The 17,410-nt window shown below is 34.1% G+C and overlaps 1 protein-coding gene across 7 annotated transcripts in view; it reads right to left on the bottom strand.

Annotated features, from left to right (window-relative positions):
- The window catches only part of ADGRL3 (adhesion G protein-coupled receptor L3), a 902,055-nt gene that overhangs the window by 334,107 nt on the left and 550,538 nt on the right, over positions 1–17,410 (bottom strand). For 6 of the 7 annotated variants that reach the window (XM_031935342.1, XM_031935341.1, XM_026447685.2 and 3 more), the window contains 2 exons: positions 10,124–10,138; positions 7,196–7,996 (listed from right to left, as the gene is read on the bottom strand). In XM_031935342.1, the coding sequence (XP_031791202.1) occupies positions 7,196–7,996; positions 10,124–10,138 (816 nt within the window). The remainder of the gene's footprint in view (positions 1–7,195; positions 7,997–10,123; positions 10,139–17,410) is intronic. The other variant, XM_031935344.1, reaches the window with a different exon arrangement.

Here is a 17,410-nt window from a genome sequence, read left to right on the forward strand (position 1 = left end):
CATTTCTAAATATAACATATTTTCCATTTTCTCCAAGTTGAAGAAATCCCTACAATTTGTCAACTAAACAATTTAAGAAAATGTTCTTAATATAGAATTCTTTAAACAGTTGCCTACTTTCTTCCACACTGTAAAATCACTGGCCTTAATTTCTTCTGGAAGAAAACACATTAAGTATCTATGTACTTTGGTACTTATCTTTATCACACGTTAAAATGCCCCTTAGATTACCAAAGCTCACAACAACGTGGGTGAAAGAGGGGAGAAGCTGGAGGTACAGGGTGGGGGTGCGGAGGATGACTGAGTGACTTAATAAAACTTAGATTATAGATTCATGTGCTGACAGTGAAGATGACTACCTGAGGAGCATACACGTAATCTTAGTAAATCACATTTAGAAACTATACTCCTATTTACCTAATATCTTGAAAAAGCAGATTTAAAAAATATAGTCCATTTATCCATTTAATCACTCAACAGTCTTTTAAAAGCACCAACTATTTATCAGACACTTTAAGAATTTGTAGACGGGCCGGGCACAGTGGCTCACACCTGAAATCCCAGCACTTTGAGAGGTCAAGCTACTCAGGAGGCTGAGGCTTGAGAATCACTTGAACCCAGGAAACGGAGGTTGTAGTGCCACTGCACTCCAACCTGGGCAGCACAGTGAGACTGTCTCCAATCAAACAAACAAACAAAAAAAGGAATTTGTAGAAGAAACTGATAAAACAAAATCAACAAGATATTACAATGTGAATCAAAGTCTAATTAGTTCCCCAAAAACCTTTTTATAAAACATTAGATATTCTTTGCATTTGTATTTTCCTTAATATGTGAAATATAACTATATTACTTAAAATTTTAAGAAATTATCTGCAAATATATTTGCTATATGAATGCTAAATAGCAGTATCAAAATAAGTTCTGATTTATGTTTCCACCAATTTCATGCTGGGAAATGGCAAAAATGTTGGCAATTTTACATTTAATATGATGCAGAATAAGTGACAACAGGATGATGTTCCAAAAGTAATGTTTTTAGGGAACATAGTAAATGAATTTTAAACTTCTTCGAAACTTTGCCAAGAAAAACTGGCCAATTAATGATTTTTTTTTTTTTTTCTAGGAGAAACTTCACTTACAGTCTCTGAAAGCATTTTAAATACAAGTTTAAAAAGTCAATTGAAATGAATTGACTAAAAGGCAAGTGATGCAACTATCTGACTTTATTAACATAGCTATTGTTGAAAACGATGTTTCACAGATCATACCATTTCCCAAGACATTTCTTCTGAAAAATAATGCAAACATATATGTCACACAATTGAGCAGCCCAACAAAAGGCAGAGAAATTTAAAAATGTAACAATTAAAAGTCTGGGGGATGAGTGTTGGGAAAAGTAAGGAACTGAAATTAATAATTCCTGAAACCACTTTTAGAATACTTTGAGGAGTTGAGCTTTTTTTTTCATATTCTTCCTCCAAAGTTACCATTTCAGACTTTAAAAATGACCCTTGTAGAATAAAAACTAGTACAGCCACTATGGAAAACAGTGTAGAGATTCCTTAAAGAACTAAAGGTAGAACTACCATTTGACCCTGCAATTCCACTACTGGATACCTACACAGAGGAAAAGAGATCATTACACAAAAAAGATACTTGCACACATATGTTTATAGCAGCACAATTAGCAATTGAAAAGTATGGAAATAGCTCAAATGCCCATCAATCAATGAGTGGATTAAAAAAAAGTGATATAAATATATAGAATGGAATACTACTCAGGCATAAAAAAGGAATGAATTAATGGCATTCTTAGCAACGTGGATGGACTTGGAGACTATTATTCTAAGTGAAGTAACCCGGGAATGGGAAACATCATATGTTCTCAGAAGTGGGAGCTAAGCTATGAGAATGCAAAGGCATAAGAATGATACAGTGGACTTTGGGGACTTGGAGGAATGTGTGGGAGGGGATGAAGGATAAAAGACTACAAATTGGGTTCAGTGTATACTGCTCGGGTGATGGGTGTACCAAAATCTCACAAATGACCACTAAAAAACTTACTCATGTAACCAAATACCACCTGTTCCTCAAAAACTTATGGAAGTAATAAAAAAAAAAGAAAAAAAAATGGAATGATAAAAAGACTGAAAAAAAAAGACCCTTATAAAAACAAATCATTTGATTTCATGGTTGAAGGGTAGATACAATTTTTAGAGTACAAATATATCATGTTTAACTTGTAATACGAACTACAAATGATGCTTGTATCTAGAGGGTGCCTGGTGCTAACATCTGGGCAATTTTGGAATAAGTTATACGAACTGAAGTGCTTTAAAAGGGCCTTCATTTAGAAAACGTGGATAAAAATGGTCCTTGTAGGGTTGGTGCAAATCTATTAGGTTGTTACTGTATTGTGTCTATTATATATATTTTCTCATTAAAAGAAAACAATAGTCTTGTGAGGTTGGAGTTATTTTTTCCATTTTATAGTCTGAGGAAATCAAGATTGAAGACTGAACAACTTGCCCAGAGTCAAACAAGAGACAGAGAGAATTCAAAACCACATCCTTCTGATTCCCAAGCTCATGTTCAGAAGCCTATGCTACCTATGTGTAAGCATCACCAAGTGTCACCAGAAGATCTTTATATACCCAAGAGAAGTATATTTGCCTTTTAGTTTTCAACACCAGATCTTTTCACAGGAGACATAAAACATAGAAACCCCTTTACATAAAAACTTCAAAAGAATGAATTTTCGTTGATTAGAATACAGTTAAAATCATCGCAAAAAGACTTAGCCTGCTACCAACAGATGGTAATGACAAATACACGTTGGGTTGACAGATTTAGGATTAGTTTTTGACTCTAACATATCTGTAATAAGTTGAGGGTTTCTGTACATAGACACATAGGACCCAAAATAAACTGGCAATAAAAATTCACTAAAGGCAATTTCTTTGAAAAAAAAAAAAAAAGTCACTGTAACTTACTAAAGAAAAATACCCAGCTGAAACTGTTTGTGTGAAATAAGAACAGCCTCTACTAACGTTAATTGAAATTTTCCTATCAGCACACATCATGCATAAAATTATTTCTATACATATTCTTTCCACCCCTAAACTGCAATAAGTCCATGCTAAAGCACTAGCTTTTCAATTTGAGCATTCATGCATGAAAATTGATAGTTTTTTTATGATTATATTGACAAATTTAAAGGGTGAACTTTCACTATTTGTAAAACAGACAAAGTCTTACCTGTCATTGTTCAAAAGGAATGAAAATTCAATCTCCCGACTTAAGTTAGGAATTCATTTTAAAAGCTGAAGTCTATCACTTCTTAATGTTTGCTACTTCAATAGCATCTATTTATTTATTTATTTATTTATTTATTTATTTATTTATTTTTTGAGACGGAATCTCACTTTGTCACCCAGGCTGGAGTGCAGTGGAGCAACCTCCGCTCCCTGCAACCTCCGCCTCCCAGGTTCAAGCGATTCTCTTGCCTCAGCCTCCCTAGGAGCTGGGATTACAGGCGCCCACCAGCTTGCCAGGCTAATTTTTTTGTATTTTTAGTGGAGACAAAGTTTCACCATGTTGGTCAGGCTAGGTTTTTGAACTCCTGACTTCAAGTGATCTGCCCACCTCGCCCTCCCAAAGTGGTGGGATTACAGGCGAAAGCCACCTCGCCCAGCCTTCAATAGCATCCTTTTAACAAATAATGGGCATAGTACCTGAGGGAGAGACGGCCCATATTTTAACTCCTATAAACAGACAAACAAATACATTTTAAAAAATTAAATGAAGGTGTAATTTTCCTTATGTTCACAATTACAATAATTCATTCTCTTACCCCCTCATATGTATGTACACATATATGGAGGGGGATATGTACATATATATAGAGGGGGCTATGTACATACATATGGAGGGGGATACATGAATATATTAATATATAAACATTAACAACCATATGAATATGTATACTAATACACATATGACCATATATGTATACATATATGTATAGTACACACAAAAAGCATATAGTCATATATGTGCATGAGTATATATATTCATATGTTTATTATATGCTAAAATTGTGTCTATGCTAAAAATATTTTTGGCAAGTTTTTAAACACATGGGATTATGGTATCATCTTATTCTTTAAGGATAACTTAATAAAACCGAGTTAAGAACTTGCTTTAGTTTATCATATCAGAACCTGAAATGGTAATTAATTTTAACCTATCTATTACTCTAAATAAAAATAAGGTATGATCTTTTAAATAAATAAAATTTGAATTATGTTATTGCCTCTTATTCACTGATTAACTAAAAAAAAGTGTTATTATTTATTATTCCTTTGAAATATTAGAAATCACTTCCTGTTCTAGTTAAGAGCCAAAAAAGGCTAAGAACCATTCATAGCAAAGTTTTCACTACCAAATATAAATTTTAGTTTAAGAATATCATGACTATGAAAGGAGTGTCTTCCCAGAATATTCCAGATAATAGATTATTGATCGGATTTTAAACTGTAGAATGCAGTGGTTTAAAAAACAAACAAAAAACCTTACCTGTACAGTGGTGAGTCAGACAATAGAGTTGGTCTAGGAGATTTTGTTGAGGACTTAGGTGAAATTGCTTTTGTTGTTATTGTATATTTAGTCTTTTCTTTCCGTAAAAGCCAATTCAACATAATATCAGCATTGCTGATTGTGGAAAAAAGTGCTGTCACTCTGACTGAAGCCTCTCCGTGATTAGAGAAAATACTATCTAATTTGTCATCCTATCTGAATAAGTGAAAAACCATTCATTCATTCATTCATTCATTCATTCATTCATTCATTCATTCATTCCACAAGAGTGATTGAGCCTTACTCTATATATGCAATGTATTATACTAGAGTCAGAGAAGACAGAAATAATGGTAAGAGAAAAATACAATAAAAGAAAGGGTAAGGCAAGGCCATTGACTATAAAAAACTTAGGATCTAGTTCAGTAAAAAGATATGCATATACTGGACTAAGAGGAATGTCGTGCTAATAAAAGAGTAGTTCGAAACATAATGCAGAAAATATGAAATATTAACAGGATTACATTTTATTTTAGCAAAGGTTTTGTGCATGTCACTATATAAAGAACTAACCTGCTGAAAATGACAAATGCTCTTCAAAGAAGGAGGGCTAAAAATTGGAGTTGAGCAAAACAAAGGAAAGTCAATTCCTTGTAGTTATACATTTTTAAAGCTGAATGGCAAAAATAGTTTAATTTTTGAATTGCTATATTACTGTCAAAATTCAGACACCCCTATCTTAGTTTTCCATTATACTTTATCTTAGGGAAGACTATTATGTCTAGTTGATATGGTTTGGCTCTGGATCCCTACCCAAATCTCATCTTGAATTGTAATCCCCATATCCCCACATGTGGAGGGCAGGACCTGGTGGGAGGTGATTGAATCACGGGGACAGTTTTCCCTGTGCTGTTCTTGTGATAGTGAGTAAGTTCTCATGAAATCTGATGGCTTTATAACGGAATCTTCCCCTTTCGCTTGTTCATTCTCTTTTGCCTGCTGCCATGTAAGGCATGACTTTGCTTCTCTCTCACCTTCTGCTATGATTGTAAGTTTCTTGATGCTTCCTCAGACATGCAGAACTGTGAATCAAGGAAACCTCTCTCTTTTATAAATTATCCAGTCTTGTTTATGTCTTCATAGCAGTGTGAGAATGGACTAATATGCTAGCTAAAAATTTTAACCTTTAAATTAAGAGAATTGTGTTGAGTACATAAAAATGAAAAAAAAATAAAGCTATTTATGATTGTCTTTAACAATAGGTGTTGGAGAGGATGTGGAGAAATAGGAACACTTTTACACTGTTGGTGGGATTGTAAACTAGTTCAACCATTATGGAAAACAGTATGGCGATTCCTCAAGGATCTAGAACTAGATGTACCATATGACCCAGCCATCCCACTACTGGGTATATACCCAAAGGATTATAAATTATGCTACTACAAAGACACATGCACACGTATGTTTATTGCGGCACTATTCACAATAGCAAAGACTTGGAATCAACCCAAATGTCCATCAGTGACAGACTGGATTAAGAAAATGTGGCACATATACACCATGGAATACTATGCAGCCATAAAATGGATGAGTTTGCGTCCTTTGTAGAGACATGGATGCAGCTGGAAACCATCATTCTTAGCAAATTATCACAAGAAGAGAAAACCAAACACCGCATGTTCTCACTCATAGGTGGGAACTGAACAATGAGCTCACTTGGACTCGGGAAGGGGAACATCACACACTGGGGCCTATCATGGGGAGGGGGGAGGGGGGAGGGATTGCATTGGGGAGTTATACCTGATATAAATGATGAATTGATGGGTGCTGACGAGTTGATGGGTGCAGCACACCAACATGGCACATGTATACATATGTAACCTGCACGTTATGCACATGTACCCTAGAACTTAAAGTATAAAAAAAAAAAAAAAAAAAAAGAAATAGTATGTTTTTAATGGAAAAAGAGTGCTTGTAAAGAATTGCAATTAAAACTATAAACAATTGCAATGTCTTATAAAAATCAAGATATTTTTTCCTGTACTTATCAGTTATGAACATTTTTCTCAATATACCAATTAAGTTCATTCAGACACAGGCACACTCAAACTGACAACTTTCCCAAAAGGGGAGGTCATATAGGATGCTCTCTGTGAGGTGAATACATTGGTGCGGGCTCCTGAAACATAGTATCAAGTTAACCCTTTGACATGTTCCAAGTAGACAGCACTTCAGTGGGCATTTCACAACTAATTAGACAGGCTGGCATTCTATTTTAGCAATGGTTTTGTGCAGTTCACTACACAAAGAACTAACCTGCTGAAAATAACAAATACCCTTCAAAGAAGAAGAGCTAAAGACTGGAGTTGAGCAGAACAAAGGAGAGTCTACTTTTCGTAGTTATAAATTTTTACAGCTGAAAGTGATCAGCAGCAACCTTCTTTAGATGCAAAGACAAAGAACAATTTTCAGGTACACAGGCCAGAAGACCACAAAAAAAGTTAAAAAAAAAACAAAAACGAAAACAAACAAACAAAAAACCAACATAAAATGAACTTGCTGAGAACAAACTGTAAATATTTCCCCAAAGAGTACCATAAAAGGTTGAACTTACCTGATCTACTATCCAGCGGTCCAAAATCCAAAGAATATTTCACGACATGATAGTTATTCCATACATAAAGTAGGTTGTCCCTGGGGTTGTAATCCACAGCTGCAATGTACTGGTACGAATTGGGAAAGGGTACATCCACCAAACTATCCTTGCTTTGGTCAGTGTTGTAAATGTAGTCAATCTTATTTCCAGTGGCCTCATTGTCATCATCCTCATATACAGATTTGACCACATACAGAATTCCACAAATCATAAAGGCATTGGAAGCTGACCTTTTATCATATGCAGTATCCCATGTTCCTTCGATCCGTAGGGTGTAAGGGTTCAATTGACTAATGACAATTTTACCGTTGTTTTGTTCTGTTGCATAGATTACCCATAGCCCATTCTCATCTACTGCCAGGTCTATGTCAGATTTGCCTCCCCATCGGTAAGGGGAGGTATCATGGTAATTGGCATTTGCTATGATAGCCTCTCCACTCTTTATCCTAGTCCGCAAATCAAACTTTACTATGTTCCTCGTGCGTTCTTTGTTGAAGAACAAAGCTCCATCATACACTACAAATCCTGTGCCATCCACCCTATGAGGGAGCTTGTAGGTTGTAGTTGGTCTTCCAGCAATGAAGTCATCCTTGGATGAATACTCAGTCAGGGTATCAGTTCTGTAGGGAGTCCAGGGCATATAATAAATCTTGTCAGATGCCTGCAGAGGGTCTTTGCACCACGCCCCAGATTGGTGGTCAGACTCAAACAAATGTTCACTCTGGTATACTCCTTTTAGTAGTCCAGGACAAAGAAAAACTGTTGGAAGGGAAATAGTTAAAATAAATAAATACATTAATTTCATATTTTGTTATTTAGTCTTATTTTTCACCAAATGGAATGCAACTCTAACAGGAGATATCCACAATCACTTATTTTGCTGCATTCTTTTAAGAACACAAAGTATTCTTCCACATTAATTTTGGCTTCCTTTCAAAATCATTTTGATTTTGATAACTGAAAAATATCTAGCCTTTTTGTGAGTAGCTGTGCCTTCCTGTGATTGTTACCTTTGTAAACACGCTACAATATTTTTGGAAATATATATTAGATGTGACATATGTCTACATATTCTATAGACATATAAGAAATACAAATGTTTATACACAATACTTTTAATAGTTCACTGAAGAACATATTTCAAAACAAAAATTATTATTTCCATTCTGATGAAATTAGCCATTCAGTAGTTATCATTAAGAAACAGATGAATATCCCAGAGTAATTTTTTAATAAAGGAAAAGAAAAGCCCTGTAATACAGGCCACTGAATCTTTTAGCAAAAAAGCTCTCAAAGTTGCTACAACACACACAGAGCATGCAACCCACACAATTAAAAATGAGTGATGGATGGATACTGGAAGGAAAAGAGAAAGGAAGAAAAACAAGGGAAAGAAGGAATAAGGAAAGAAGAAAAGGTGAAAGGTTACAGAAAAGAACCCAAGATCTAGATTTTAATCAGTTAAAAATGTCCTGTTAAATACAGTAGTATTGGAACTTAAAAACATGTACCTTTTACTGTTACATGAGAAGAGCATTAAAACCCAAGATTACTTGCTATAATATTTTGCTGCTCATACTTCAGAGTGAAAATGGCTAGGAATCATCTGATTCACTTGATTTTTGTATGATTCAGTAGCATATCATGTGAATGGTGGTAAGAAAGCCTGGCTGATTCATCTGCAGTGGCTTTAAACATGGCTATAAAGCAATGTTTCCCAAAGGATGGTCCTTGAATCACGTGTTTCAAGTGGCATAGTTAGATGTTACACAGAAAGAAAAAAGGGATCCTTAGCCATATGTGTTTAAGAAATGTTATATTAAATATAACTGTAGCAGAGATTCTAATAGCATAGGTACATTCGTGAATCTCCAAGGTGGAAGTGGGAAGGGTGAGCAAATTTCACACACTAATTGGATCATGGCACCTTTATTATGGAGCTTCTTTAGAGTATAGAGTTCCACTGACCCTACTATGGGAAACACTGCTCTAATATATTTGCAAAGCAAATACACTGAAAAATAATCATGCAGTCTACTGTTATGTTTAGAATGATTAGAAGTGTACTGGGTGAAAAAATTAGAAAATCACTGTAATTTGGACTTTGACCCTTTTTCAATGATTAAAGTAGTATTATTTTGGCATTAGTGATTAGCTTTTAAACAGCAACTATAAGCATAGATGCAATGGAAAACAATCTAAGATGTAACTCATGTAGATTTTGGAGATTATCGAAAAGAAAAGTACATTACTAAAATGCCCAAAGTTTTACTTTTAGAGAAATAAGAAGTTTGGGAACAGGCTAACTACCAAAATCTTCCATAGCAAGGACAGAGGGCCATCATCAATATACAATTCATAATAATATTGATTATAAGAATTTCATATGCTTGCTATAATTATAAAGGATAGGTATCCATTGTTATCAAAATTGTATATAAGCTTTATGCCAAAATTAATAATCATCCATGATGACTAAAGTAATTTACCTTAGGTGGTTTGGAAAACTATTTCCCTTTTCCCCCAATAGTTAAAAATTAATGGAATAGGTAAACCATGCCAGAGCCATGAAAAATTGTCTAGTATAGAAATAAAAACAAATTAAAGCAACTACTATTCATCACCATGAGTTGGATTTCTAACTACTCAAAAATAAAGGGGAATAAAATACACTGTGGAAACTTTTATACTACTAAACTCTTCTTAGATAAAAGAAACTGACACTTGTCAGTAATACAGATTAAAGTGAAGTTGAGCAGCAGAAGTAGTAAATAAATTTTCATAAAATAGATAAGAATTAATAACAAAATTATTTTAACTAAATGTTAAACTGTTAAATAACTTAGCCTATAAATAGTATATAATTTATGAAAGGTATTTAATTACCTTTTTGTTCCACTTCTATTGGAGAGAGAGAAGTAAAGAGAGAAAGGAGAAAAGAGAATAGATTAATGGTACGGTATTGGCCAAGCACTTTTTATTCACCTCTTCCAAACTGAAAGTAAATAATTTATTTCACTCATACTTGCTTTATTGAACATTGTATGTTTTAATAAACCCATCTCTCTAATACAGTTGTTTAAAAATAATCATATTATATTCTTTAAAATATATTATAAACTTTGAGAAAAAGGGCAAAAATTAATCAAACTATGATTAAATAAACACACCATTCCAAATTACAGACATAGGAAATGCAATATTCATAATAAGAACACAAATATTTCCATTTGAAAGGCAGGTCAATAGTTACACAAAGAAAGCTTTCAAATAGTTTGACTAGTCTCACTTATACATATTATAGTCTATACCACTATTTCACATAATAGTTATGTTTTCTATGCATTTCAAAGAATTTGTTCAGAAGAACTACTCGGCAACTCATTTCCTAAGGCCTAAGATTTCCTGTAGCTTGTCAGTCTTATGAGAAATGCGCATCATGCGACTACACATTAATGTGGAATGATCTTATCCTAAATAAATTGATTTGAAATCCTTATTGAAGAAACTTTTCTCCCTCCCACTCAGTAATATTTGATATTACTGTGGAAAAAATATTGTGTTTCAGAAAATATGTTATTAGAAGGTTTAGAAAAATAATGAGCCACTGGCTCTGGTCATTTCTGAAACTCTTAACAGAGTCAACATACACTTATAAAAATAGAGATCCTCAAACATGTTATGTTTATACATTTCAAATTAAATTCCATAATTATTTTTAAGGTATTGTCCAATATAAGTCAGTAAAAAATTTTGAAAATTGTTAACATATTCACAAACTCAGCAAGCAGCATCTCCTTATCTTATAAACATTTAGTTTCACCAAAGACAATGTGCCACATTCTAACATGAAAAGAGGGACCAATAAGAAAAAAGAGGAGAATGTCAGGGAAGAATAGTTCACAACACAAACTTCAAAAAATCACAGATTTCAAGTGATGTAAAACTAAAGCAATTTCAGTGGAAGAGATGAACTCAGATATTATGCACAATAAATAAATGTAAAACTCTAGTAAGATTTCAAAAACAAGTGAGAAATACTGTTTGGGATAATTACATTTGGGTGATATCTTTATACTTTGATCTAAGCTTGCATATCTCCAGTTATTGTCAAATCCACACTCGTTTCTCTCCAACGACTTTTTTGAAGCCTCAATATCATGTTGCAAAGTGATATTGAGCAGTGATATTCCTCAGTCTCACCAAGGAAAAACTGGCATATATCAAAAGTTCTGCTTAGAAAGTTGTAAATAAGGTTATCAAATTTTAGATCCTTCATCTCACTAATTAATAAATATTATTATGTTTTAAATAATTTCAACTTTTATTTTAGAATCAGGGGTACATGTACAGGTTTGTTACATGGATATATAATGTGATGCTGAGCTTTGGGGTACGATTGATCCCATCACCCAGGTAGTGAGTATAGTACCTAATAGTAAATTTTTCAACTCTTGCCCCCCTCCCTCCCTCTCTACAAATATTATTTTTAACTCTATTTCTTGGATGTTTTTAAAAACTCTATTATATTGTCATAATTTATCATCATCCTCAATTAATCTTTATTGAGTAACTCCAGGGTTTACTGGACCATATGTCTCAAATAGGCTAATACAGACATCTCAAGCCTTATCTGAGATGCACTTCATGCTTATACCAGAATAATAACAAACCTGTGTTTAGACTGACAACTAGAAGAAGCATAACTAAGCACCTTAACAAATTGCATAATTGATAGTCTCCAACCTGTAGATTTGAGGCCCATTATAATGAAGGCTGAGGTTGGGGACAGAAAGTCATACTAGAGTTGGTATTTTTCAACTACTAGCCTATGAAGAAGTTTTCAGAACTAATTTTGTTCCTTGAAATAGACTTAGATAGAGATATATTCCTGATAAATACACACACACACACACACAGAGTTTTACATTCTAAAACACAGAAATGCACGTTTATGGAAATGTAGTCTTCTTTCATATAAAACTCATACACAATCTTATTTTTGAGTGGAACTATCCTACCTTCTTTGTGAGTTTTATTTATCTCTTCAACAAATATTTAATGAGGAAGGAAGGCTGTGTGACAAAAAAGTATTGGCAACGGTATCTGTTATATTCTTCAAATATTATCTTACACTTTAATGGAAATTTTTATTTTTTGAAGAGCTTTAACCTCTATTAACTCAACTGCCATTTAGTAAAATTTTGGTTTTGATTCTCTGGTCCTGTTTAATATCAGAGAAACTGGCATAAGCTGTAGAATAAGTAAAGCTTGCCTCTGTTGATTGCTGGTTACTCAAAATGAAGATTTATTAGGCTGTTGTGCTTTGGAGAAAATTATTATGATCTTGCCCATGTCATGACTGGCTGTAGCTCATTTATCATTTATTTGATATTTTCAAGACTGAAGTAAAACAGTCGTATAATTTAAGTTGAAACAAGCGCACACATATCATATTCCCATAACAAAAACTGGCAAGACAACATAATTTGTTATTGAAAAGCTTAGTAACACTAAGGATTGGTCAGTCATTACCTATCATTTAATTCTGATTCTAGAAGCTTCCCTTCACTGCATAAATAATCAAATTACATGAATACAAGAAACAAGCACACTACTACATCCTGCATAACCACATAATAAATACTCAGTGAATAGCTCTTGAATTAAACACATAATCCAAATAACATTGAATAATTTTGCTTCTTGATATTTAAAGGATGTTGTAGAAAGAAAAAGTGGTGACATAGAATCTGTATTCACTATATAAAATCCTATTGCAATGCATTATCTGCATAATGTCTGTATATTTTAACAGGTGGGGAGGAAAGTAAAATTTATAAGCAATTTATATCTCTAACTCATTAAATGTAAAACTGGAGAGCAAAAGAAGAAAAAGTATATGGGTGGTATTGTGGGTTATACTGGCAAAAAACATTTGTTGCTATGAAACGGCCTGCAATGATCTAAAAACACAGGCCTGAAATACTCTCTTCCCTCCTCTCTGTAATAAGATAATAAATAAATGAATTGCATGATGACAACCGTGTGAGGGCCTTTTTCAGGATCTCTTGTTTTTTAGTCTAGTCCAATATCCTGAATTCTGGCATAGCTGTCATTGTTCATTTCCAAAAGTTTTTGAAACTAGTTTGTCTCCTTTTCTCTCTACACTTTTAATTTCCAAACTATTTTTACTGTGCATTCAGCCTCTATAAATATGTTTATATATTTCCTTAAAGTGATTTCATCGTTGTCCTTTGTCAAACTTAATGTCAAAAGCTATATCCTGTGGTTAGAGTAAATGACAAATTCAACTAAGGAAAATTTTATTCTGTATCAAAGAAACAGGTAAAAATGACTAGTAAATTTTCCTCTATATTTTCCAAGAGTTCATAAAACAGATACAATATATAATTATGCTACTGTTTTGAAAAATAAGATATCTCTTCAGCCATTTCTGAATCATATGCAATACATTTGAATTGCATTGTTTAATTAGAAAAGGCATGGATCAGAGAGCATATGTATGTATTGCCAAGCTTTTTAAAATTACATCACAAAATAGAGAGAAATAAATTTGTTGCATGCCAAAAAATGTTAATGCCATAACTAAGAACTATGAACTTGTATTCAATTCTAACGTTTAAATTATCTTTTCTTTTAAACTATAAAAATCATAGAACACATTTTCTATTTACAATGTAGAATGTTACAATCCAATAATGCCCCTATATTTCTGTAATCTCTAAGGAAAAAGATACTTATAGGGGACATAACATGGTAATAAAATATTAAATATTATAAACATTTTTTTCATTGCAATGTAATAGTATTGTTAATGGAACAATTGTCCTTATTACATTTGGTTTAGACTATTAAAATACACTTGGGTACCCTTATCACATGCCAGTGGGGCAGCTGGGATATGGCAGAAAGGCAAACTAAGAAAGTAGTAAAAAAATCACAACCAGCTACCTATGAGTTGCAGAATCAAAAGTTCACAATAATACAGGTTGAGCATCTCAGATCTAAAAATCTGAAATAAAAAATGTTCCAGGCTGGGTTCGGTGGCTCACGCCTATAATCCCAGCACTTTGGGAGGCCAAGGCAGGTGGATCACATGAGTTTGGGAGTTCGAGACCAGCCTGGCCAACATGGTGAAACCCCATCTCTACTAAAAATATAAAAATTAGCTGGGTGTGGTGACCCATGTCTGTAATCCCAGCAACTCGGGGAGCTGAGGCAGGAGAATCACTTGAACCCAAAAGGCAGAAGTTGCAGAGAACCAACATCACACCACTGCACTCCAACCCAGGCGACAGAGTGAGACTCCATCTCCAAAAAAAAAAAAAAAAAAAAAAAAAGTTCCAGTGAGTATTTCCTTTGAGCATCATGTTTTCAGATTTTGGAGCATTTCGGTTCTCCAGAGGCCACTGCACCCGACCTTAAGTAGACATTTAAGTGCAGGCATTCTCATTATCCCAATTTTTCAAATGAGGAAACTAAGGCACAAATATCATGGCTCTATGGCTAATAGGTTTAGGTAGCTAAGCTTTATTTAGGTAGAGTTGAAACAGGAATATATTGAATATATTTCAAAATCCCAAACATCAGAAATCTGAAACATTACTGATCCCAAGCATTTCGGATAAGGGATACTCAGCCTATACTTTATATAGGAACAGCATTTTATAATTTAATAAAATGTTTTCACATGAATCACCTTATTTAATTATTGAAGAATTAACAGCACAATAATATGATGCAGTATTTATTATTCCCATCAGAGAAGAGTAAAGAGGGTCAAAACACTAAAGGATTTGACCAAGGTCAACCCTGGTAGGTGGCACAGTCCTGCCATTTGTCTAATACCATACGCTGACTCTCACAAGGTACAAACTCAATGAAACACAGTTTAGTTGTTGTACTCTTGTTCTCCATTTCCTCCCTGTCATCAAATCCTTGACAAAGCATACTTTAGAAAAGACAAAAATATAAATAGAATCTCCCTGAGGGTAGGCACTATATCTGGTATAATATTCATTCATTAAGTAATGAAATTTGGCATACAAGACCAATGAATGTTTAAGTAGATTTTTCTATTTTTTTTGACACGGAGTCTCGCTCTGTTGCCCAGGATGGAGTGCAATGGCGCGATCTCGGCTCACTACAAGCTCCGCCTCCTGGGTTCATGCCATTCTCCTGCCTCAGTCTCCCCGGTAGCTGGGACTACAGGCGCTTGCTACCACGCCTGGCTAATTTTCTTTGTATTTTTAGTAGAGATGGGGCTTCACCTTGTTAGCTAGGATGGTCTCGATGTCCTGACTTTGTGATCCGCCCGCCTTGGCCTCCCAAAGTGCTGGGATTACAGGCGTGAGCCCCTGCACCTGGCCTTAAGTAGACATTTAAATGAAGGCATTCTCATTATCCCAACTTTTCAAATGGGGAAACTGAGACACAAATACCATGGCTCTATGGCTAATAAGTTTCGGTAGCTAAGCTTTGTTTAGGTAGAGTTGAAACAGGAATCCAAGTTTGGATATTATTCATTATTGATGTTTAATAAGATAAAAATTCATCTTATTTATCTACAGTGCTCAACACATAAACAGAGCTTAATTAATACTTTCCATGCTTTGTGTAATGACTAAATGGGACTATGGTATTTTCAAAGAAAGGGACTGACTGACACACTTTTCAGTGCTATCACCCCTTGAGACTAGTGTACTAGTATTACAAAGCAACTCTCCAGAGAAGATAAAATAACAGGGGAAAAAAAAAAAAAAAAAAAAAAGTTTCCAGATTTCTTGACCAAGGGAAACCAAGATTTCTCTTATCACTGGAAACAAACCTGTGCTGAATAACTCATGTCTCCCTAATTGTTATTATTCTGAAACAGATAATTTTTTTTTTCCATTTCACTTCCACCAAGAAATATAGAAGCACGTCAGTAAATAGGAATTAAAAAAAAAAAAAAAAAGTGAAGTTCATTAAATTTTTGGTATATTGCATATCAAAAATTCTGACAGACATCTGTCTCTTTCAGTAAATAAAGTACTAATCCTTTATTTAATGAGAGACAGAAGTAATCTCTGCAGCTCAGCTTCTAAATTATGTTTTTCAAATAATACCCACGCATCACTGAATAAAAGTGCTGCTCAAGCACCTTGTATTACAATGACTTTATATAATTTGTTTCCAAAATTAACACCTCCTAATGAATTTCATCCTGGAGTGTGCAGATTGAAAATGTCAATAATTCATAAAATGCTTTTGCTAGCCACATTCTAATTTAAACACTTAAATGCAGTATCTATAGATGCTACAGAAACTGAGATGGCCTTTTATTTTGCATTAACATTCCATGCCATTGATGGATCTGCAAAACCTTTCAGACTATTAATTTAGCCTTTTAGAAGAAAATGCAGCTCTCTTAGTAGACTCTTTTGAGAATCTATTTATAATAGCTTTAGTAAAAATAATAATTTTTCAAAGTTATTATTGGTAATACTTAAAGTTGATACATTTGCTTCTTCAATGATGTACCGTTGTTACAGTGATTTGTTACTACTGTGTGATAACCACATGGCATTTAGAGTTGCTAAACAAAAAACAAAGGCAGAGCTATCTCAGATTGTATAAGACTAAATATGCATGTTTATATGTTACATCCACTGAATGCATCTGTGGAGCTCCTGTTACGTGCAACACACTTAAGAGCTGTGAATAGAGAAAAATAGTAACAATCATAGCCCTTAACAGTTACAGAATGTGTACTCTGTGAAGAGTCAATCTGTGAATCATTTTATTTCATCCTCATCGAAACTCATGACTTTGGTGCTACTATTATTACAGGAGTTATTAAAAAATTATTTTAGGTACGTAGAAAGGGTAAGGAGTCCTCCTCGGTAAGGCTTTTTCTTTTAATAAAAACAGTTCCCAAAACATTTCTAATAGAAAGCGGTTTGAAAAGCCTGACGGGCAAGCATTGATATGCAAATGCTGGGGAATAGAAACCTGATCCACCCAACATGGCGGTTCCCACCCTCTTCTAGTCACCACATATGCCAGGTGTCTTGGCTGCCTCTGGTCGCCACCACCTGTGCAAGACATCACGGCGACCTGCATCTGTACATTAAATGGCTAAGGCGGGAGGGCCAGATTTTTTCACCG

This window comes from Piliocolobus tephrosceles, chromosome 3, assembly GCF_002776525.5.
Source record: "Piliocolobus tephrosceles isolate RC106 chromosome 3, ASM277652v3, whole genome shotgun sequence".
Classification (NCBI taxonomy): Eukaryota; Metazoa; Chordata; class Mammalia; order Primates; family Cercopithecidae; genus Piliocolobus; species Piliocolobus tephrosceles.